The following is a 25578-nucleotide window of genomic DNA, read 5'->3' as shown; positions in this document are numbered from 1 at the left end:
TTTACATTTTCTTAGGCTGTAATATTTCTTCTTCTTAAGAATACAACTAAATAAAACAAACACATACACTTTTATAAAAGCAAATCAGCACTTAGGTGAAATTTTAGTATTAAGTGGTTGGTATTTTCTTCTCCTTCCATTGTCAATAGGGGTTTTGGCTTACCTCCTCTATTTACTCCAGAGTTTGAGCTGACACCTGTGGCCACCCAGGCTGTACTAAGTTTAGCAGCTGTCAGACCTTAATCAACTTTCTACAATGATTTTTCCAGCAGCCTTCCCTTATCCACAGGATCAGGTTTGGCATTTAATCCCACTGGTAAAATATATCCAGATTTAATCTCTACAATGACATTTTCCTTGTTGAATGTCATATTATTACATTTAAGCTACTTTACAATTCTTCTGACCAAAAGACTTTTTCTTCAAGATATCTACAAGAATAGCTCTTGAAGAAGAATGGTATGTATGATCATGCTAATTTCACATTGCTAGGTTTAGCTGATACAAAAATACCTTCAGAATGTATAAAACTTATTTTTTATTTAAATAATTATTTTTCAGAAGGTATGCAAGAATAAATTTTAAAATAAAAGGATTAAAAAAGGAATAGCCATTATCTGTACAATCTTTTGTCATGAAAAAAAAACAACAAAAACAACCCTAGAGAGAAATTTCAAGTCTGACTTTCCAGCGTTTCTTGCTCTTAGAACAGACAGAAGTAAACATTGGCAAACTGTACATTTTTAATTACCTAATCTTCAGTTTAGCCTTTGTTTAAATGGCTTAGGATCACGGAAAAAGTTAGAGTGAATCAATACCATACTGAGGAGTTTCAAGCTATTACTGCACAAGTATAATCCTTCACTGGGAAAGTTCTTACACAGTACAGTTAGAAAAAAAATCTACTTCAGTTTTCACATGCAGATCAGGTGTTTGCTTTTGAAGCGCATCTCCCAGATGTCCTCTCTTACTGCCCTTTGGTGCACGTTTCCAAAATGTTTTGGACTGCATGATCTGGAATCGTTTTGGAAAAAAATCAACCAGAAGATGCATACCAGGGACTGCTATTGTACATTCAGTCCACAGGACCAGACTACACATAACCCACAATAAAATCCTTGAAACACACACAACACAAACATGAGGTCTTCAGCCACAGCTGTTTCACTGTAAGCATCTAGTACTGCACTGTATTACTTATTACCATAGACGTAACTTCTGACTTCCAAAATGAAGAGTTACACCACAACCACCCTGAGAACCTGAGAGATGTTACAGTATGACTGGGTGCACTCCAAAAAAGACTTGTATGTCAGTAGCTCCGAATTTTCACTTCATCTATTTCTCTTTGTTAAAGATCCGAAATGCTCAAAACTGTCAGTCGAAGTTATAATTACAAGGTTGATAGCCTAACATATTTTTATGTAATAAAGTAAGCCATCTTAATCTCTGCAAGTCTTTTGTGGATCACATCCACAAAACTAGAGTGAAGGGAGAATATGACTAAATGGGCAAGACTACTGGAGAATTCCCACCTCTTCTCTAGCAGGTAGCATATGCCCCATAGAGAAAAATGAAAAGGAATGAAAGGAGGAAAAAAAAAAAAGAGAGAGAGAGAACATAGGCAGTACATAGTACATAGGCAGAGCTCTGCATTTCAGACTGCACATTTTGAACACATCTTTGCATATAGAGAAACCTTAAGGCAGGTATCTTGATATTACAAAACTACTAGATAATGTACATGTAAAACAGCTTTTTACTTAAGGGGGTTGCTTGTTTGCGTTTTTTTGCTTTTTGCTTTGTATATTACATTTTTCTGGATTCTATTTTTTTTTCTCTTCTCAATACATTACAAATCTCAAAAATCACACATAAACAACACCAAGCACACCAGAATCAATTATTTAAGTTTTTCAGCATCTCTTATTGATATCTTGAATGCCAACAGCTGCAGTCCTGACAACCATCAACATACGACAAACATTAAATGAATCTTCATCTTTTTGCCATAACAAGAGTGTGCTTGTAAGTACTGGTCTCTTTACAATTTACCTTTCAGTAATTTCTCTCCCCCTCTTCCTTCTTATTCCTTCCAAGTACCCAGCCTCCTTTCACCACACTCCGTTCTCTTTCATTTGTCTGAATCACACCACCTAAAATGCATATTTATTCCTTTGTACCTGTACTAATATTTACTTATCTGAGCAATTAAGCACAGCTTATTATCCTACAGTACCGTATGGACAACATTTTACAGAACAGACTCAGCACAGCCATTCCTTCTGACTTTAAAATCTGTGAAAGTTTGTAATAAGCTTTGCTTTTTTCTTATATTGCTTTTGTTAATACTACTAATTAACTTTTTTTTCCTCCCACTAGGATTTTAATCTTTTTAGTTATCCAGTTCTATTTACATATTCAATGTGGTGTTGAAGGGTAAAGAAGAGGAAAATTTGGGACAAGCAAGATTATAACAACAGGCTTAGGTTATGAAAATGAGCTAGTAATATCAACATTCTCAATATTAGGCCTTATTAACGCAAAGTAAAAAACATTTATTTGGGGATAAATTAATATAAATTTTCATTTATATGTAAATGAGCTTCTCTGTGAAATGAGCTTCTCTGTGAAGCTCATTTAGGAGTAGGAGTAGCATATAAGCAGCATGACAGCAAAAAGAAGCAAAACCACAAACCAAGGTCTAAAAAAATCATGTTGTGCCTGCATATTTTAAATCACGTAGCATAACTGTAAAGATTTACAGTGCTTAGAAAAATGAAAAGAAAATTGAAATATGAACTGTTCATACCTAGATGATCACTGCAGTTCTAGTACATGGAAACACTTATATCACATTTGTCATGAACTGAGCTGTACAGAAAATATTTGATCTTCTGTACAGATATTTTGACTAAATACTGTTACAGTATGCTCTCTGATACATTTTAACTCAGATTTTAATATCTGTGTGTAATAAAATGTCTGTCCCTGATTATAAATCTATGTAAATTAACAACAAATATCCATTCCATAAAAGCTGGTTTCCTGAATCTTCCCTCTTCCCATTACCTAAATAATAAGCATTGGTTCAATTGTTTTACTTTCATTCATAAGTAGTGCTTTAATAATTTTATTTTTCCTCCTATTATCATATCATTGTAAATCGTCAATTTGCCTTCCAGTCCAATTTGAATAAAGTATTCTAGAACCAGGTGGCAAATTTCAAATATTTCTATTTTTTCTGCTTACATATAAGGGTGGCAAAAGTTGATCACATATGGGAATATATGTAAGCAACAAATTATATAAAAGAGGTAGAAGCGAGCAGCCAAAAGCAGACAAGAAAAAAGCAAATTCTCTAAGGTATAATTATGCTTCAAAGTACAGCGTAGAGCAAGAAACATCCCACAAAAGTACACTCAGCTGAAGAACAACTCTAAGTGCTTCATTCAACACAATTAAAATATCTCTACTTTGAAATACTCCCCCCCCTTTATTTTTGATTGTAAACGTAATACATCTGAGTGTTTTATATTTGCACCATGTGGGTAACTAAGACTGATACATACAGCTATCAAGTAAAATATAGAATTATCAAGAAATACTGCACAACTTCCCTTAGCTGAAGAAGGGCTGTATTTCCCAGGACAATAGGATTTGCACTTCTGCTCTAAGTAAGCTCTCTCAGTTAATTTACCATTTTTAAGCACAGAAGATAATGTTTGTAAAGTTCTCTAGCCTCACTCACAATCATGCAGACGGATGATCAATGGAGATGCATCATTAAGGGCTCTTTTTCCCCCTCTATTTTCTTCCTACATAGGATTTGTTGTTGTTTTTAGTCAAACTATAAGCCAAATCAGGAAAATATTAAACTCTGTATTACTACAGTGCAGGTTTTTTTCCCATTCACAGCCATATAGAACATATATAGCAATGAAATTTCTCCTGGTGAGGAAACAGTAATATGGGACAGCAATAACAGAAAATACTTTATACCACTTCTTAAAATGACTTAGCATCTGGAAAGAGGCAGAAACAACTAACAACATGGGACTAAGCTGTTCCCAATACAACACCAGGAAGCTTTGCACAAAGTAATTACTTCTGAACTAAAGTTTGTGGTACATGAGCTACCACTTCATATAGGACCTCCAGCTAATGCCCTCAAGGCCTGGGTAAAATGGTTAGAAAAATAAACAAACAGCTTTGATCTTATCTTTATATGCTCAAAAAGCTATTCTGTGTGCAGGTTTGCCTATGGGGACCACTAACTTCACTTTCACCCTCCCCATATCCTAACAAAGAACTTGCTTGGTTTGGCCTTGAGGATGCCTTAACCTCCATAAGCAGAAACATCTCCCAAGGAATTACCAGCAAAGGCTAGGATTTACTTCTTAACTTTTTGTTTATTTTCTTATGGTGGAAGAGGTGGTCAAAGGCAGGTAGCATACAGAATGCTAGACCTAACTTCACAGTTCGCTGTTTGAAGGCAGCTCTCCATCTCTTTGCTAGAAAGGAAAGAAAGGCTGAGTGGGGCTGAGAAGGTTCCAGCCCGTCCCTAAAACGGGGAACCTTTATGATAAATTAGACCTGAGGTTCAAGAATAATCTCAGAAACATCTGCAATTTGTCTTACCAAGTTCTTTCCAGTTTAATGTTTGTCATGCATGAGTAAAGTACAGCCTCTAAAAGCTCAGAGTGACTGGATTTTAAGGAGAGGGTAAGAATCAAAGCACTGGATATTGAAGTTTAAAGCATGGTGAAGCCTCGTTACTATTGTTTTCTTGGGAAACAAATCACAAACATTAATTTGTACCTATAAATTATCACAGGTTACAGGAAGAAAATTCATACTACTATTATTTTAGCATAAAACACAGAATACAGAAAATAGAAGGTCACTAAGGGAGTCAGAATTTAACAGTTAATGACTTAAATCTTTGCTTTTTGTTTTGATAAGTATAAAATATCTCAGTTGGTATACCCTCATCTCTGTGTAAACAGGAGGTATTCACTTTTCCCCATATGTGATTCATTTGACGATTCAAAAGTATCCATAAAAGCAACTAAGCTACACTTACTCTTGTGTGGGTGCGAATATGCATCTTCAATCCATCGTTCTTGCTGAAAGCTTTGTCACAGTAAGGACACTGGTAAGGACGCTCACCTGAAAACAATAAAAGCATAAGATTCGAGAAATATGTCCTCAGTTCATGATGGTCTTTCAGCATGACTATTTGACAAAATTAGGTACTTTTTTTTTTTTTCTGTTTTTGTCTTCACACTCAATTCAAACAAAAAGAGACTAAGAATCTGGAAAATTACCAAAAAAAAAAAAAAAAAAAAAAAAAAAGGTCCACGAGGGCACATTGCAGGACTAGTTCAAAGTATGACTTTTCACTGCTCGGTTTTGTCCTAGCAAGATACGAATATTCATGGAGAGCCTTAAAACAAGACAAAAAATGAACATACCAAAAAAAAAGAAAGAAAGAAAGAAACAGAAAGAGAAGAAAAAAACTACTTCCTTTGCTCAAACAACATTCTGCACAAGGTCACTTTTATGGTTGGGCATTGACTGCTTCCAAGTAATATTTTTATTTCAAATCTGGTCATTATTGAACAGGCTTGAGAGATGGGTGCATACAAACCTCATGAAGTTCAACAAGGCCAAGTACAAGTTCCGGCACGTGAGCTGGGGAAATTCCAAGCACAAACACAGGCTGGGCGGAGAATGGATTGAGAGCAGCTCTGAGGAAAAGACCTGGTTGGTCGATGACAAGAAACTCAACGCGATCCAGCAAGGCGCACCTGAAGCCCAGAAATTCAATGGTATTCTGGGCTGCATCAAAAGAACCATGGCCAACAGGTAAAGGGAGATGATTCGCTGCCTCTGCTCTCATGAAACCCTACCTAGAGCACTGCAGTCCGCTCTGGCGCCCAGAGCATGAGAAAGACATGGACATGTTGGGGCAAGCCCAGACAAGGACCACAAGGATGATCAAAGGGCTGGAATACCTCTCCTGTGAAGACAGGCTGAAGGAGTTGGGGTTGTTCAGCCTGGAGAAGAGAAGGCTCCAGGGAGACCTAATAGTGACCTTCCAGTACATAAAGGGGGCAACAAGAAAGATGGAGAGAGACTCTTCGTCAGGGAGTGTAGTGATAGGACAAAGGGAAATGGTTTTAAACTAAAAGAGGATAGGTTTAGATTAGATATTCAGAAGAAATTATTGACTCTAACGTTGGTGAGGCATTGGAACAGGTTGCCCAGAAAAGTTGTGGATAACCCCATCCTTGGGAGCATCAGATTAGATGGGGCTTTGATCAATGCTGGTGTAGCGGAAGGTGTCCCTGCCTGTGTCGGCAGGGGGTGGAATTAGATGGTCTTGAAGGTCCTTTCCAACCCAACCCAATCTATGATTCCATTACAGTCCTCTGGGGATTAGAATCCAGTTTAAACATAAAACTCCCTCTTTTTTTAATGCTACATCTAACTGCATTAAAAACTACTTAATATTTTTCTATGAAAGTTTCTGACATTTTTCTGTCACAATTTGTAATTAAATTGAAAGCAGAAGGCTCTTAGCATCTCCCTTGCAGCATCCCATATCTTAAATGTATTTAGTTAAACACTTCATTAAACTGGTGTCATTTAGCATTGATTTGGCTGATTTTACCAAGCCCAATGTGTTTTTCACTGAACAGTTTGAAATACGACGCTTTCTCTCATGACCCTTTATGTCTTTAATCCACACCTTTGTCCTTCAAGCACTCCAGCAGTTGTCAGTGTTCAAATATTTAATTAATTCAGCAGACATTTTTATGTTTTAAGGCTTTTGAATGTAGAAGTTAAAGCTTTCAGCAGTTTGTAAGCAGATGGAGTGTTGACAGGCAGGAGTTGTACCTTTCCTTCCTCTCTCTGCCCATACCCAAGTCTCTCTAAAAAAAAAAAAAGAAAGTATTTTGCTTCCAAGGGACAGTTTTGAGTTTGTCTGAAACTCAGTAAACAGATAAACAGAGTCCTTCAGAAATTAACCATGGAGATCATGATACCTGATGAGTAGTCTTAAGAGCTTTCAGCAGATGCCAGTAGATGGCAACAGTATGACTTCATACCAGTATGCTATACCTGAAAAAGACCAGCTTCAAGCAGCTCCACAGATGAAATCATCTAAGAAGGGGGTGCACCTAAGGTGAAGTTACTGATGCTATAAGGTATTGATTAACAGTTACACTATTTGCACTGGTATATACTATATTTTACTATTCTTACTATATTTTGTAATATACACATACATATTTTTACATTTAAATATATATAAAATATAGAAACATCTTCATGTTTGGAAGCAATAATAAATCCTTACCAGGGATATCATACTGAAGTATACGATTGCACCACTTTTTGAGTATTATGTCTCTTTACTGGAGTCAATAGGAAGGAAAGTTTTCAAAATTAGTGTTATTTCACCAAGATTTTTTTTTATTTTACTTATTAAAAAATATGGGTAATGTGGAGAGAGAAGTCTTAACTCACAAATACATGATTAAGCCTTGTATCTGACACTTCATATTTGGAAAATATCTGAAAAAAAGGCTTACCTTCTATGCTATTGTTCATAACTCTGCCATAAAACTACAGCTGAGACTATGATCTGCAGTCCTCACTAAGACATTTAACCACTACTTTACTACAGCATCAAAATCCAGTAGACATATTAAATGCAGCTTGTCCAATCAACATGTCCTAATAAACGTTTTTATTACCCTCAAGTTACAGCTGACTGTCACATCCCTGCTGTCCAAGAACAAACTGCTCAACACATTAATGGCACTTCTGCACAAATAACCCCAAATAAATAATCCTTAGATAAATTGCAGTGGATTTAATGTAATTCAAAGTCTAGACATTCTACTTGCAGATTTTGTATGACTAAAAACAAAGCTTTTAACATAATAAAAATAAATGTAACCCTAATACAAGGATTATGAAAAACAATTCCATGATGGAAAACCATATGGGATTTTGATCTGAAAAGATGTCATGATAGAATTGGTATCCTTTTTTCCACAAGTGTATACATCTCTAGCTTGAGATCTTAATACTTACTGGACCTTAATACAGCATAAAATGTTAATTTTATAGACCAGATTCTTCCATTCCAATTCAACCTGAGATGGACACTTCCCTATGAGACATTTGTAATCAAAGGCACTATAAAGCCATACTTACAGTGAGTTGAGCACCCAGATTTCACAAACTCAGACACCTCTGGGAGCAAAGCAATTAAGAAACAAAACCAAACACTCATTATTGGTTTTCAGTAGCTAAACTATACATTTATTAAAGACTTTAGGACACAATAGTTCAAATTAGTCCTATATGTTGCCATTTCCACAATATAGTTTGCATTCCCTGTAGTTAATTTAGCCACAAAAAAAAAAAAAAAAGCTAATTATAAAATCTGATGGAAACCTGATGGAAGAATATATATATATATATATATTACTTTGAAACAATGACCTTGACTAAGATCAACAAAATATGTATTTTACAGGTGATAAAGACCTTCCTATCAAATGAAAAAATGTTACTGTATTTCACAGAGATGCAATGGAGAAACAGGCCTAATTTGAAGAGAGTTTAACAAAAGTCAGAAGAGACCAATGAATGAGACAGAGGCACAACAAAGGTAGTCAACAGCATGCAAAAGTATGCATTTAATGAACTGTTACATTCAGTTATGGAAGCAGTCTCATAGAGCTCTTTCAAATCTTATATAGCCATTACTTCTATTTCATTCTGTTTAATTTTGAGTCATATTTACTGTCCCCATTCCTATATGGCTTGCTTGGTCACTCGTATGAAATTCTCAATTGTTTACACATCCCTTCCTGTACACACTTACTTTTTTGCTTTCTGGCTTTATTGGAACTGTTGAATTGAGGGATAAAGAATTTGCATTAGACATCGAAATTGTCAAATGTTTTCTTTTTTAAAAAAAAAAAAAAAAAAAAAAAAAAAAAGCTAATACTTCTTTGCTGGATTAGTTGGGGTATTCAGCACCACTGGTCTAGGTCAACATTCACTAACATTAGAAAAAGTCTGCACTCAACATCAGACCATGTGTACTGTATGAAACTTAAAAGCAATTGTTTTCTTTAAAAAGTTAACAGATAATTATGGCAATATCATTGCCCCTCAGAATCTTTCCCAGGCCATTTATAATCTTCTAAATATTGCTTTTATTTTTCAGACTTTGAACTGTAAGGATTAGAAGACAATTTATTAAAAAATTAAAATCTCTATTATTTTTAAAAGTCTGTTTAGAAGATTTACTGGGGCAGGGGAGAGGAAGAAGGGTGAATCCACCATCATACAGCTCTGGTGGAATGAAGACAGCTCACCTGGGGGAAGAATTTGGAGGCAAAGGGGCCATCTGGATCACACATGCAACACTCCATGCCAGGTGATCAACAGGGCAACCCCGAAAAGGAATTGCAAGAGTGCTTTTTTAGTCAGGGATAATCTAGGGTGATGACAGCATTCAACAGCAAGTAAGGATGGGCAAAAGGTTAACGGATATAACAAAATTATAATCTGTGACATATGCTTTGGAACATTATCCGTTCACATAGAGCACTTGACAACTTTACACATCTATCCTCAGCCGCTGGTGCTCTGTATATGGAGTTCCCATCAAAGAAAAGGAATTTTGTGTCCTTAACTGTATAGAGGTTCACTTAAATGTATTATACAAATATGTACATGCACAGAGACAAAGCAACCTAAAATACACAGAACTGAATTTCTCCCTAATGAAATTAACTTCATTAGGAATTAAGACTAAGTTATATGCAAACTCAAGGAACCAAGTGACTTTGACAGAACTTGAAGCAGAAAATGCCAGAAAACTAGTTATTGAAAGAAGATTAAATATCTATACTTTAAGAAAATATTCAGTAAATTTAATCACCTTTGCGCTGCACAGCATGTCAAATTGACCTCTGAGAAGACAAACACTTCTTCAGAGTAATAAATTTCCTCTTGTTGAGAGGTGGCTGTTTCCTAGATACAAAGCAGCATTTTCAAAAGTATTTAATACCCTTAAGCATTAAGGTCTTTTAATGCTTATGTTCTCTTAAGGAATTTTTATAATTTTAACCAGAGATACTAGGAATGGAAAACAACGGTGCAGTAATGAAGAAGTTTGGCTGACTGCAGCAGCTAGCTGTTCTCTTTACAAGCCAAACCACTAATCTGGACTAGACAATAAACACAGTGATCTGGCCTACACAGAACTCTGGCCTGCCTGACTTTTAGCCACTAAACTTAACACTCAAAATAAGCCTTTTAGAAGTATGAAAGCACCTACACAGGCCTAGCTTTCTCATGCCAAGAACTAAATAACTTCACGATTTGAAAGATAAAATACTTGTGGATGTCAGCTGAGATGAGACCCAGAAACGCCAAATACACCTGTAATTCTACACTCAAAGGCAACTAGATAAAGAAGGGGATAGGATTCTCTAGGATAGGATTGGTATGAGAATAGTCCTGTGCAGACTACAATTATTGCCTGAGAGAAACAGAAATCAGTACTCAGGTATGGGTCAATTAGAGATATTTCTTCACATTCTTAATTTTAAATGACATTCAAACTTGGCAGACTCTGAAGACGAGATCAAATATTTCTGTATTTGTTTACACTAAAGCCTGTGTACTTCTGAATGCTTCCTAACCAAGATCCAATACTTGTGCACTTTGTAGACACAAAGGAGAACTAGAATTTCTTTTATGTGATTCAACCAAATGCATTTTCCAGTCACTAGCTATGGTCACGTTTAATAAAGAGAAAACAACAACAACAAACTTAATGCTATTCTTTTTAAAATAAAACTAGATTGCTTTAACAAATGTTGTCTTTCAATACTCTCTCATAAGTACTTTTTATTCTTTGAGACAGAGAAGCATTGTTTTCACAGTCGAGAACATTTCTTTAGAAGTTTTGGTTTTAGTCAGAATTCAGATTAGCAGTAGTTAGACCTAGAGTCAAAATATTTGTCTGGTCTATCGTGATTATCATATAATTGAGGCTTTAGCTATTCGTAATGGAACAAATCATAAAGATTAGTAAAGAACCCTACCAAATACAAAGGTTATAATCTTTACTCCTAACTATACCTATATTACCTGCAGAGGTCTTACCAGTTGCATATTGGTATTAAGAATTTTAGTCACAAATAAGAACTCTACAGGCTTAATTTAAAAAATAAAGCAATTTGATTTTTTGCATATGTCAGTGGAATTAAGCAATTTACCTTCCCTATGAATGGAGCATTAACATCTATGACTTAAGGTCAACCAAATCATTTAAAGTATATCAGTTATGTGGTGTAATTTATCTAAAGATGTCACTAGCATTCAAATAATCTATCCATTATAAGAACATTTCTCCATTCATGGGAGCAGACAACAAGAAGCTGACAGTTGCATGGAACTTTACAGGTACTTTTAAAGATTTAACTGTTGTCTGGAGATAAATACGACAATGATGTATAAACTGAAAGGCTTAGAAATGCAGAATCCTCACCTTTGAGGTCTTCTGCAAGCTCCTCTTTAAATTCAGTAGATAAAAGAGTGATCCTCTATAAGTTATCGAATAGAAACAACCTATCTGTAAACATTTGCAAGCTGTTCTCTGACTAGATACATTTTTTCACATACTTCATTGTGATATGAGAGGAAGTTCCTCAAAGCTTCCTTTTATCTTTTTTTATGTATTATAAATTATTTAGAGGCAATAAGTATATAGAGAGGTAATAAATATATACATATAAAAGACCAGACAACTTCCTAGAACGATTATTTGTATACATATCTTTTGTACACTAATGAACAGTCATCTGCACACCTACTACAATTTTGGAGGCATATATTACACGGCAATAAGCAGGAATCACTTGAATTCATTACTTCCTTGAATTCCTAGCTTGAATTCATTACTTCCTTTGACTATTTTGAAGTATTTTAGTTTCATAGATGATTGAGCTATTGTTATTAAGCACAGATTTTGATTTTTAACTTCACAATTAATATTTGGTTTGGTTACTCAGGAATTTTGACAGGACTGCAAAATTTGGAACTAGGTTTTTATACAGTTGTACTTTAAATATGGTTTTAAATATGCTCAAATGCCTAATAAATCAAATTGCAGAAGTGTGACCTACAATGGCAAAGCCAGGACTATTATATCAGACTCTCAATGCAGAGGAAGAAACACATCTCAGGAAGGCAATCAGCACCTAAAGTTATAGGGGACAAGTATGATAAAATGTTTTCATGAGCTTATAAGACAGTATTTAGTTGTGGAAATTGAAACTGAAAAATATAAGCTTAGCTATGTTGACACAAATTATATGGAAGCTGATGGTTTGAATTATTTTTGTTTGTTTAATGTAATTTCATGGTATCATCTTTAGTTCATGGATATGGAAGTAAATTTCCAAAGAACATTCTCAACTCTTCCTTGAAAAAGGAAGCTTCTTTTCCACATAACAAAGAACATAACATGAAAGAATGCCACGTTAAGTAATGGCTGTAAAATGGCATAGAATAAAAACATGAACCCTTTCAGAAAACATTTAAGACATGTGAAGTTACAGTTATTTTACTGTCTTTTTATCAGGAGATTGACTAAATGTGACAGACACAAAACAAAGTTACAGGTCCTTGAGTTTTAATCTATGTCTGTATGCACAAGCATTTTCTGAAAGACATGTATGAGCATCAGTGGTACCTCACCAATCCCTGTGTAATGGAGTTAAGAAAAAGATTGCATGGAAAGGACAGAGTTACATTTAAATCAGACTCAATTTTCTTTTTGCAAAAATAAATGAATGTGCAAATATGAACTACTTCATCCCAACATTCATTGTTCGACAACTTGATGTGCTACATACCAAAGACAGAAGGGATTAGGATACAACTAATTGGGAAAGAAACAAGACTAGTATCAGGCAGATAACAAACGTATACATATTACATAGGCACAAACAATTATATATGTACTCACATACAATGCACACACAAGACATCAATGAACAGTTTTAAATACCTATGCATAAGGCAACCGCAAAGCTGCGCAAACCACAGCCAGTAACTGTTAACACTGAAAGCTGCTTGAAACTTTAGGCAAGTAATTAACCTCTTGGCCCACAGTCTTCAATCCCAAGGAGCAGTCCATAGAACTTCTTTTACAATTTATGAACAAGCCAAGGAATTTATATCGCAGTCAGAGGATTCTTTTGCTGAATTAACCCCAGCTCCCTCTGACCCTAAGAAGTCATAAACCAACAGGATACAGCAGAGGGAGAATGTGCTATAGTGTTTCAGCTGACCTACAGAGAGCTGTCTCTGTCATTCTAAGGCTAGAACCCCAGATGATGAATTACAGAGCAATATACTAGGTTCAGATGCAAACATCAACCCCTTCCCTCTTATACGTGCACATGCAGACATGTTCACTCACCCCAAACCAGCTCAGTTTCTGCAAAAGGCCAAGTATTGTTAGGGCTCATTTAAAGAGTCTTATTCTAAGATAAAAAAGGGAATAAAAATGCTTATTGAGGAAGCATGCATACATCTGTGAGCAGCAGTATTTAAGAACATGTGCTGCATATTGAATGAAAGCTTCTCTTTTTGTATATGAATTATTAAGCATATCAAAATTACACTTCTAAAGCAGAATGAATAGGATACACAAGAATCTTAGCTTTTATAAAGGACATATAAATAAATAATAATAATAAAAAAAAAGATAAAAATCGATGCACATTTTTTTGCAAAAGTACTCTGCCTGGCCTTATTTTGTAAATACTGAGCAAAGCCTCTTATACAAAGTAGCTAATAAAGGAGGCCGACCACTTGAACTGCAAATACACTAACACAAACATCTGCACCAGGACCTGAAACCTAATCTCTTAAAACATGAAGTTCCTTGCAATATTTATGCTTATGGTGTACCATTTAGTTGCACTGAAAATTTGGACGCAGCTGAAGGCTTATTCAAAAGATGAATCATCTCTTGGACAGTTGTTGCTTGGTTGGTTGCTTGGTTCACTTCTAGCTCAGAATTAAAAGTGATACTTTAAAGTCTGACCAAAAAAAAAAAAAAAAAAAAAAAAAAAAAAAAAAAGGAGAAAAGGAGGCTACACTTTTGAACTGATTAATTCAAAACCACTGAATTTATTTGATACCAAGAGCACAAAGTATTCAACACTGCGACATTTCAAAACCAAACATCTTCTATCACTAAATAAAGCAAGTTTGTGGCTCCACTCTGTTTGATGAACTCAAGATTTCTCAGAAAATGCATAAAAAGTTTTCAAGGATTTTCAACAACACAGTGAACTTTAAAAGGCATCAAATGAGAACTCAGCTTTTTTGTACTGTTTCCAGATAACATGGATTCCCTTTATCAACTATGCTTACTTTCTCTATAAATGATGCATGCTAACCCTCAGAAAGCTGTGCTTCACTCAGGCCCATTCTTAACCAGGCCCACTGAAAAGAGCACAGCTTTTCCACACTGATCAGCAATTTCCTCTGGTGGTTGGTCTGCATGTATTATGATCTTGAACAACTTAGCTGAAGTCTGTAGTCACAGCACAAGTCAAAACCATCCCTCCTGAAATGCAACATAAATCTAACTAGACATTTTCTCTCTAAACCTGGTATAAGGTATTGCACCACGTGACTTAGCAATTTTTTCAACCACCAAGAAGTCACTTCCGTCTGTCCCCCATTTTCCCACCTTTCACTGGGACAATCAAGAAACAGTCAGGAACCATAAGAGAATGACATGCAAAAAACAAAACAAAACATAATAATAATAATAAACAAAAAACAAAACAAAACAAAACAAAAAACAAACAACAACAACAAAAAAAAAAAAAAAAAAAAAAAAAAAACATGAAAATGTGTATCGGTTGATTCTGAGTGATGAAGGATGCATATCACAAATCCCTCTATCTAACATGTTACTGACATCACCATAGCAACTGGAAGGATCAGAATTTATCACAGACCATTATAAATGAATTTAACAAGACATTCTTCCTGAATTTGTAACTCTCTTTAAAAGGAGTACTTCAAGATTTTTTGATAAATAAGCCTTGAAAATTTCCTTCTGCAGTGAGATTCTTTCATAAGCTGTTTTCACAGTGCACATTCTGTTAACTCCAACCTGTACCATCTCCTGGCCAGGCACCTTCTCCAGCCCTATTTAAGTTACAAACGTACTAAAAAACTTCAGTGCCTTTCTACTTGAAGTAAATTCAAAATGCCATTGTACTGTTTCTTGCATAATAATGGCTAAAAATGTAGCAAGTCTCTGCCCTCAAGGTTAGAGGTCTCTGGTGTTTGGTTTCACAAAACTCACCTCACTCGCCTTTCCTAATTTTGGGAAAACCAGCTTCAGAGAGCTGAAACATTAAATGCAACTGGTAGCAGCACATGTGTGAAAAGCATTTTCACTCAGACAGCTACAAAACCTTTTCCCAAAAGCCATCTGCACTATCAGCTTGAAAAACTAAGGCCTCTCTGTGCAAACTGATGTAGTTTCAGAAAAAGCCCCATGAAACAAAAATAAATAAATAAATAAATAAAAGCACCTTACTACTAAAGGCAATAAAGCAGACTTGCCTGCAAAACACATTGGAATGTGAATCCAGAGATTTTATTGAAGAATTAGAGTAACATTTTGATATTCCCTTAAGAATTGGAAAATCTATAACAATCCTAATTTTCATGGAAGTCTAGTATGCAAAAATAGATGATTAAAGAATAACATAGTATCCTCACAGGATGGTAAGGTGAAGGTAAAGAAATATCCATGATCAAAATCTTCTGAAAAAAATTAACACATTAGAAATTTAGGCAGTCATAAACCCAGAAGCCTGTACTGATGTGCTGAGTGACTAACAACACTATCAGATTACTTCCTTTGTACTCCCACCTATGCGTCTCTTTAAAGTACAGCCAAGGTTAGAAATAGGTTGGTCCTTCCAACAGGCACATTTTCCCAAGGGTTCTCTCAGTCTTCATACGACATGCTCCACGAGTGAGATTTTTGTTTTTTCCCTCCTTTGCCTCTTGAGGAAGTGACAAAAGAATAGCAAATTCCATCTTAGGGGACAGAAGACTGAAGAGAAAGACACAGCAGGTGAGATTGTGCAGGAAAGACTTTGAGAGGGTTGAGAAGATGGAGATGGAGATGGTGAAAGAACAAGGAGGAATGGACTGAAGAGAACTGTTGTATTGTGATTGTTGTGTTGTGTTGTGTCTCAGCAGCTTGGACCTTTTGTGTCTTTAGTGCCTATGATCACACTACATGCTACCTGTGCAGAACACTTATTCACAAGCTTATATGCACATATTAAACAGCTGCTATGAGAAGAAAAGATTCCAAACATGGAATTTAGCAAAGAAGAAGAGCTAAAGTTTAGCCATTCATCCTGACAATAGGACTGCAAAATTTGCTCTTAGCTGGGGCAGTCAAATTTAAAACTGTAAAATATTTCAAACTAGTAAAGACCTGTAATCTCAACAGGCAGTCCTAATAGACTGAAGTGATTAAGAGTTGGCAAACATAGTGGAAAGCCAAATGATTAGAAACCCCAATTCTATCATCTCCCTGCAAACCAAATATGCTTACGTGGAGTGAATGGAATGTCACAGGAAGACTTTGTAAACTGATGCTTTGGCTGCCAAAAGCAAATCGATACCATTTTATGTTGGAAACAAATCATCACAAAGAAACCCCTTTCAGTTATCTGCCATTTATTTGAAAACAGAAGCTCAGAAAATGAAACCTATCTAAATGACAACGTGACTAAATTATTTTCAATATTTTTACAGAAGCACATATGTAATGAACAGTAGGGAAAAAGTACAATCAGGGTGGCAATATAGAGTCAGTTACATAACTCAGACCTAGAAATACTAAGAGAACAGCAGAATGATTTGGATGTTGCAACAGAAAATACATTTTGAATTAAAATGTACCCAAGGTAGAACATTCTAATTTGGGTAATGTGTAGGCCATGATAAGGTCAGAAGTTAAAATAACATGAGATTAGAGGTTAAAAACACCTCAGAAACCACAGACTTGAATGAACTCACAGTGTATGTTCATGTAAATACTCACATATACATTTATGTTTTATACATTAAGCAGGTAAAACATCTGAAAAGTGTGTTAGGCCTACCTGTAAATTCATATTTCTTTTTCTAGCTAGACAGAGCATTGTAGACAAATTTAGAGATACCTTGGCATACAATTAGATTTTTTTTTTTTCCTGTTGATTATAATAAATATCACTGTACCTGTATGGCTTCGAATATGAACTCTCAGTGTTCCATTGCTTGCAAATTTCTGTCCGCAATATGGGCAAATTTTCTCTTTTTCTCCTGTGTGAGTCTGCAAGGGGCAAGGAAAGACAAGAATGAAAGTTTCAACACAGCCTTAAAATAAGAGAAATATGAACAGTTTAATTGTACTTGACAACAACCACTGTTCTCTCCAACAACCGTTTTGTACTTTATTCCATCACTTCAGGCAGAGATTCTCTATTATTCTTTCAATTTTCTTCTAGAATTTCTAAACTAATCTCATTATTAATGGAAAAAAAAAAAAAAACTGTGTTTTTTTTTTTCAGTTTGCAAGTTTACAATTTCCTAGATAGTCACTATTACAAATGCCCGATTAACCTTTGTCTAGCTTCAAGATTAAAACAGTAAGCCACCCAATTTTCAGTTTTATTTCTCTGACAGTGGTTTCTAAGGCAGAAAATAATTTGATTACCTAGCAAGAGTAACCCAAGTAATTGGAAATATCGTTTAAAAGTTTATACTTTCTCAGAATTTTATTTCATTATTAAATGTAGTTAAAAGGGTTTTACCTCAACTAGTACAATTTTCCCACTCAGAACTTGAACTGGAGCTTCAAATTGTCTCTATGTAGATTTGTGTAAATTATTTCTGACATTGTCTCATATGAATGAATCACAGATATCAGTTTATCTGAAAAATGACAGACAGCAATCCTCCAAATCACAAGTTCTCTCTGATTTCAGTCAATACCAATTGCATATTGGTCCTTGTCTTCTTCCTAATAAATATTAGAATCAGACTATATTTACAGAATTCATCATGAGAAGAATATTGTAATTGTCACTAACTCTAAATCAAAAGTTGAGATTGTCTTTTGAAATCAAGCTTTTAAGGCTAGAGTGCCTTTAAAAAAATTATTCCAAACAGGAAAAAAAAAAAAAAATCGCATCCACACCATGTGGTCAACAGCAAGACCACCTTGAAATAAGTTACATGCATGGGTTCTCATTTTTCACACTAATTTCAACTCCAAGTTTTGAAGATTTCTCAGCTTATTGGATAGTTCTTATAACTGTGAATACTCTTGTAGTGGAATATTTTGGATTACTTCATTTATGATTGTTAATTTAAATGGGATAGGAACAAAAATAAGCTAAATTATATGTCCAGCTAACAATCTGGATTTCTAGCTTTGCATACAACTCTTTTCAGACAGGGAAATAATTTTTTGTTTTATTCATTTTTTTAATGAAAGACATTGAACGTTCTTCATTCTGTAAAGTTCTTCATTAGATTATAAAAACCTTATTTCACATGATACATATTATGCTGCAGCTGAAGGAAGAGTAAGTATGATATCATTTCAATACTGGATGGACTTACATAATTTTCATTCCCTTACATCAGCGATATGAATGTTAAATCCATCTTGATTAGGATAGGGTTCTTTAGAAAACACTTATATATCTAATGGCAGCAATGGGAGATACCAGACAGACAGCTACTAATTCATTCCTAACAACTAATGCATTCCTGCATATTCTGGATACCACCAATAACACCACTACTGTATTAAGCACTTTAGGGTATTAAGAATCAACACAGCTTTATATTGAAAAGTCAGCAATGCAGAAGCATCTAGGCATTTTGTGTTTAGCCACAATCTTAAGGATACACAAGGAGTAAATATGAAAGAATTTATTCTACTCACTTTTTTATGACTTTTCAGGACTGAGGGTGTCACAAAAGCTTTGTCACAGAGATCACACTTGTATTTCTTATGTCCATCATGTACAACTTGAATATGAACATTTAAGGTGTCCTTTCTTTTGAAAGTAGCATCACAGTGATCACACTTGAAGGTCCTCTCACCTTATAAAGAAGAAAACAAGGTTTAAAGATACCAGCTTTTTATGGAAATACATTGATTTGTATTGTTTCATAAAAATGAATAAAAGCAGAAAAGATAATTGAAGAGCTAGGTTCTGAGCACAGAAACAGAAGGAATACCAAATCAGATAAAAATGTCATTGGGAAATTAAGAAAGCAGAAGGTAGTTGTGGCAATAACATAGCCAGAAATACGAGATTAAGCTCTACAGGCAAAATGGCTACCTGTGAAAAGGAGCACAGGTTTTATCAGTACCTCCAGTAACAGGAGGTACCTTATGGTAACAAAAAACAAGATGCAATAGGTTTCGTTTTTTAAAACTTACATGGTAAGAGATCTTCCTGAATTTAAAAGACTTCTCCAAAAACACATATATGCTTCGAGTAACCTCTCATTCACATCAATAAAAGGAAACTTGTATGACAAAGATGAAATAAATTTTAAGTGTCATAGCTGCTGTTCAAACTATAGTAATGTGGTTAAAGGTTATGGCAGAGACATAATTAATATTACTAAGAGTTTCAAAATTCAACTAAAGATCTCAGAGAGAGGAAGAAACATATTGTGAACATCCACATTCACGTTTTCAGAAAAGAAACAAGATACATGATCCTGCAGAAAAATCATTACAAGAACCTTCATTTTATTGCTACTGTAAATGCAGAAGAGAATGTTCTCTTTTTCTCTGTTTACTTCTTGATTAAGATTACATCTTAATAAACATCTGCAACATAGCACTCATTCAGAAATCAGTGGTGCTTAAGGTTACCTCCAGAACCACCGTCTAAACTGGAAACCAGGTGCCTATACCTGAAACAAGCTTTCCTAGCAACAAATGCATTACAAAAGAAGACCACCATAATTTCAGGACTATCATTCACTTCTTATTTTTCAGGACAAAGGTCTGAGCTGCAACCTCCTGTTAAACTTGAGTAAGACACAGTCTTTATATGCAAAAGCTCGTTTTTCTAGCAGCAATGATATACATACAGAGGCAACGTATTTCCTTGATATGGCTCAACAAAAGGCTAAAATAATCCCAGTCGTGGTGCAAGTCCAAAGGCCAATATGAACGGAAATTGATTTCAGTATGCTGCATATTAAAGCCCATTTGGTGCTACATGCCAAGTCCCGCACCTGGGAAGGAGCAACCCTGATTACACATACAGACTGGGGGACGAGAGAAAGGACAACAGCCCTGCAGAAAGGGATCTCGGGGTTTTGATCAACAGCAAGCTGGGCATGAGCCAGCAGCGTGCCTTGTGGACAGGAGGGCCAAACATATCCTGGGGTGCATCAAAAATGGCGTTGCTAGTCGGTAAGGGGAAGTGCTTGTCCTGCTCTACTCTGTGTTGGTGCAGCCTCACCTTAAGTACTGTGTGCAGTTCTGGGCACCACAGTATGAGAAAGACACAAAACTGCTAGAGAGTGTCCAAAGGAGGGCAACAAAGATGGTGAAGGGCCTAGTGGGGAAGACATATGAGGAGCAGCTGAAGTCACTTGGATTATTCAGCCTGGAGGAGACTGAGGGGAAACCTCATTGTGGTCCACAACTTCCTCACGAGGGGGAGCTGAAAGTCAGCTGATGAGCTCTTCTCTCTGGTGACCATCGAAAGAACCTGAGGGAAAGGCGTGAAGGTGTGATGGGAGGGTCAGGCTGGATATCAGGAAAAGGTTTTTAAACAAGAGGGTGTTTGGGCACTGGGATGGGCTCCCCAAGGAAGCAGTCACGGCACCAAGCCTACCGGAGTTCAAGAAGCATTTAGACAATGCTCTCAGACACATCATCCAATTTTTTATTTTATATTTTTTTTGGTTGTCTTCTGGGGATCCAGGTGTTGGACTCACTGATCTTCATGTGTGCCTTTCAACTTGGATATTCTATGATTCTATGACAAGTGAAGCTTATAAGCAGTGGTGCCACAAGTACTCACAGACATTTCAAAGCCCAGATAAGCTGCTTCCCTCCCCCATAAATCAGCCACAGTTGTCTTCTTCTCCCCAACCCCCAAACCGCTCATTCTTCAGTAAGGCCATTTTGTCTTGGATAACGCAAGAAAATGCTCAAAGGTATAAGAGTATATGTTGTCTTACCCTAAAAAAACTTCCAGTCTAGCTATTCAGAAAAAAATTCAAGGTCAACAAGGATATATGCCTTTATGTGGAGGACTAACACTTATACTGCTTCTAACTGCCTATTGAGTCTCTTCTGTTCTCATCTTGGGAACATGAGACCACACTGCCAACTAAGCAAGTCGTCTCGGGAACACAAGACTGCCCTGCTAACCAAGTGAAGTCATTGCTATTTTTACTAAGTAACATGCAATTTTCTATCATTTCAACAAAGGGAAAATATTCAAATAACTTCTCTTGAAATTTACTTCTCATAAGAACTTATAAGCTTATTGAATTTATTCAGTTTCCTATATGTTTCTTTGTCTCTCTTTTAATAACTTAGCTCCTGAAAAAAAAAAAAAAAAAAAAAAAAAATGGAAAAAAGGAAGCAATACCAAACCATTTGAACAAATTACCATGTCTTCTAAAGTAAAAAATATTTGTATGATGTCCATACACTTATATGATATCATCATGATTTATGACAAGATTTGACATTTGTTGAGTCTCAGGAGAATTCATTGTTTTTATTTTACAGTTCTATTTGTAACCATTCCTGTAATTTTCAGTACTGCACTTCTATTATGATCTGAGAAGATAACTTTCAAACAACAAAATATAATACAGTATTAAAAGATCAACCATTTTTCAAATAAAAGTCCTCCAGGCAGCCAGAACTAACTAATCTCTCCTGTGTACACATTATAATAATCTTCCACCACTATACACAGCTCTAATGTCAGCCAAGTCCTGGTGCCAGTTTGGCAAAATTTTTCAACAAAGTGATGGGAAGTGGTTTTTTTGTTTTGTTTTGTTTTGTTTTTTCAAATGTTATACTAGATAAAGGCAAATAATCATTGTTTCTCCTCAACTTCCTTTTTTAATCACAAACTGTATACCTCACTATAGAAGAGCCATCAGAACACTATCCCCACTCACAGTTGGCTCGCTGAGCAGTCTTTGGCCTTTTTTCTTCTCTTTTTCAAACCATAAACAAAGACACGTGAAAACTTCATAAAGAACATTGGCTGCAAGGAGTTTCAAAAGGTTCCTAAATTGCATAAAGCTAAAGTATAAATCACTCGCAACAAGACAAGAGCATCAAAATTCCCTGAGCAGCTTTGAAAATCCTCTTGTAGAAAACTGCAGCAAAAAAAAAAAAAAGAGCTACACAATTTATTTCATGATATCTCGTGTTGTGATAAGCAGAGAGATTTCATATAGTAAATGTAAGAGCATGATGGTTGCTCAAGAATTGTCACTGCCAAAAACCAAACTCTTTCCACTGCCTTTGGTAGATAAAAGTATTATTAAAGGTAGCAAATAACTGAATATCTATGTATGAAAAATGAAGAAAGTATTTTCTTTCTGCATTTTCAGTCAATAGGTTTGCACTGTGCTAGATTAAGATGTTACAAAATAAAACATTAACAAAAAATACACATTCTCTTCAGATGTAGGCAGTCTAGAAAGTGGAAACAAACAACAAAGTACATCATTGCCTTCAGTTCTTGCAACCACTGAAGGAGGAAATTTTTAAGGAGTGCTTAACATGAAACTATGATATCAGTACCTGTAAATGCCTCCAAATATGGAAGCAGAGTCCTGACATAATATATCCTACAGTGTTTTCCCTCAGAAGTACACATCATAATGTGAATGTCCTTCCTTGGACTGTTTTTTTCTACTCCACTGATATGCTCTCTATATGACAAAAAAAAGTATGAAAAACAGGGCTATTTGTGCTTTATCTGAAAAGTGCAATCTTCAATATCCACTTCCACCAAGCCCTGTAAAATGAACTAATTATTATTTATCTTACTATCAAATGTTCTGCACGTAGATTTTTACACTAGAAAACAAATACATAAAAAGGATGATGTCTTTCCCAACAGATAAAATCCCCTTCATGCGTGCCTCCACAGTTCCAGAAAACCGAATGACCCAATAAGCTGCTTTGAGTTACTCGTTCCTGTCAGTCAGATCTCTTATGGCCTCATTAACCAGTATATTTGATCTTGAGTTTGGAAAATTATACACGTGGTGTCTTGCGTGTCATGAAAATTTCAAGACAGGTATGCCTGAAAAATGAGCTTTATGAAAAATGCTTTTTTTTCCTAGTAAATTAAGATTGTAAAATAACATTTAAGGCATTCCATATCATTCTTCACCATGCCTCCTTCTAAGACAATGAGATACTGAATTTAAAAGGAATGTATCATGCAGGCTCAATTTCATTTTTTCCTAGAGATTTCAAGCTTCACAAACCATTTTTTTCTGTCCTACAGCACAGATCAGTAAAGCCAGCCAAACACATCTACAGATGATTTTGTTTCTCTCCTTTCTAAATAAAGGTATGTTTCAGTGCTATGAGAGGCACTATCATCCAAATGTAGCTGCACAATGCCTATAAATCTGCTTTATTTCACAGCAACATAACCTGTCAATTTCAGAGTCACGTCACCAGGAGAAGAGTTCTATATTTCTTCACCTGGAACGCAAGCTCTTAGACTAGCTGACCTATTTGTTTTAATCACAGCCTTGAACTAAACTGCTTATTCTTCAATTCATCCCAGTAATAGCTTTCACTTTTCATTTTCCTTATTGGTGTATCAACATTTCTTTTATAAAAGGATGATAGAGTGTTGTGGTTTAACCCAGCTGGCAGCTAAACACCACACAGCCATTCGCTCACCCTCCCCCCTCCCTCTCTGGGATGGGGGAGAGAAACGGGAAAGTGAAGCCTGTGAGTTGAGATAAAGACAGTTTATTAAGATAGAAAATAATAATAATAATAATATGTACAAACAAGTGATGCACAATGCAATTGCTCACCATCTGCTGACCGATGCCCAGCCCAATCCCGAGCAGCCGGCCCCCCACCCCGGCTAGCCACCCCTATATATTGTTCAGCATGCCATCAGATGGTATGGAATACCCCTTTGGCCAGTTTGGGTCAGCTGTCCTGGGTCTGTCCCCTCCCAGCTCCTGCTGCACCCCCCGCCTGCCAGCTGGCAGGACAGAGCGAGAAGCTGAAAAGTCCTTGGCTTAGTGTAAGCATTGCTCTGCAGCAATTAAAACATCGGCATGTTATCAGCACTCTTCTCATCCTAATCCAAAACATAGCACCCTACCAGCTACTAGGAGGAAAAATAACTGTCCTAACTGAAACCAGGACATAGAGTCGCAGTACAACCATAAAGGTTTTGGCCCATGTTCTGCTGAATTAAGGACTACTTGTTAAGAAGGTCTGTTGTTTTTTGTTGTTGTTTTCATTTTTTTTCCCCCAAACCAAGAGACAATCTTCCCTGGGATTAATAAAAATACCAAATATTACTATTATAATGTTTTGACTTATTTTGGAGATAGTTTTACCTAATAAGGCAGAAGAAGTAACTACATTTTAAAACCTTTGCCCTGCTGTTGCACCAAGGAAGACTGTGCTATAGGGGAGGGAGGGAGATGGAGTGACAGGTGAAGCATGTTTTTGTAGGAACTTTTACCTTTAACCAGTGCAGACAATTCTGGACACTGTAAAATACTGCTTTTGGATATCCTGCAAACATATCCACCTAGTCCACCTATCACTGCACAGAACATTGGAATACATATGTTACTGAACAGTTTTGAACTCCACCCCCCCCCAACATTTTAAATGTTTTACATTGGATAAAGATTCTTTAAAAATCAGTGCTTTGTGAAATTGTGGTAGGTTTAGAAGGTAATTGTAAAAGAAGCCAAACACTCCAGTCTAATAATTCATCTACCACAAACACTGTTATACTGGATTAAAGGAGGAAAGTCTATCTCTTAAATTATATCAATCTAAATATTCCTCATACCAAAGCACTGCTATCTAAGCTACAATAATTTTAGAGCATGAGTATTTTTCTAAAATCTAAACTGCTGACAATCACATGGTTGAGTGGCAGCTTAGGGCTCTGTAAACATTAGATGGAGAAGCCTCCATAGAAAATAAATCTTTACAGAGTCATCTAAAAAATAGTACAGACTGCCAAGAACACATTAGTCATGAGGGAAAACGGCCACAGAATTCTCCTGGGCTGCTAGCTATATGCTACTGGCAGGAAACATTACCTTATAGTGAAGCCTGGACTGGCACAGAAGAGACAATCTCAGTCTCAAACTCTGAAATGGATTACCTACAAAAGCTGA

At 35.9% G+C, this 25578-nt stretch overlaps 1 protein-coding gene across 3 annotated transcripts in view; it reads right to left on the bottom strand.

Annotated features, from left to right (window-relative positions):
- PRDM5 (PR/SET domain 5) overlaps positions 1 to 25578 on the bottom strand; it is an 88539-nt gene that overhangs the window by 16784 nt on the left and 46177 nt on the right. For all 3 annotated transcript variants that reach the window (XM_035325925.1, XM_035325926.1, XM_035325927.1), the window contains 3 exons: positions 19109 to 19269; positions 17392 to 17485; positions 5087 to 5172 (listed from right to left, as the gene is read on the bottom strand). In XM_035325925.1, coding sequence (XP_035181816.1) covers positions 5087 to 5172; positions 17392 to 17485; positions 19109 to 19269 — 341 coding nt within the window. The remainder of the gene's footprint in view (positions 1 to 5086; positions 5173 to 17391; positions 17486 to 19108; positions 19270 to 25578) is intronic.

The sequence above is a fragment of the Oxyura jamaicensis genome, chromosome 4 (genome assembly GCF_011077185.1).
Source record: "Oxyura jamaicensis isolate SHBP4307 breed ruddy duck chromosome 4, BPBGC_Ojam_1.0, whole genome shotgun sequence".
NCBI lineage: Eukaryota > Metazoa > Chordata > Aves > Anseriformes > Anatidae > Oxyura > Oxyura jamaicensis.
Note: the sequence above shows the minus strand (reverse complement) of the source record. Positions and strands in the feature narration are given on the sequence as shown.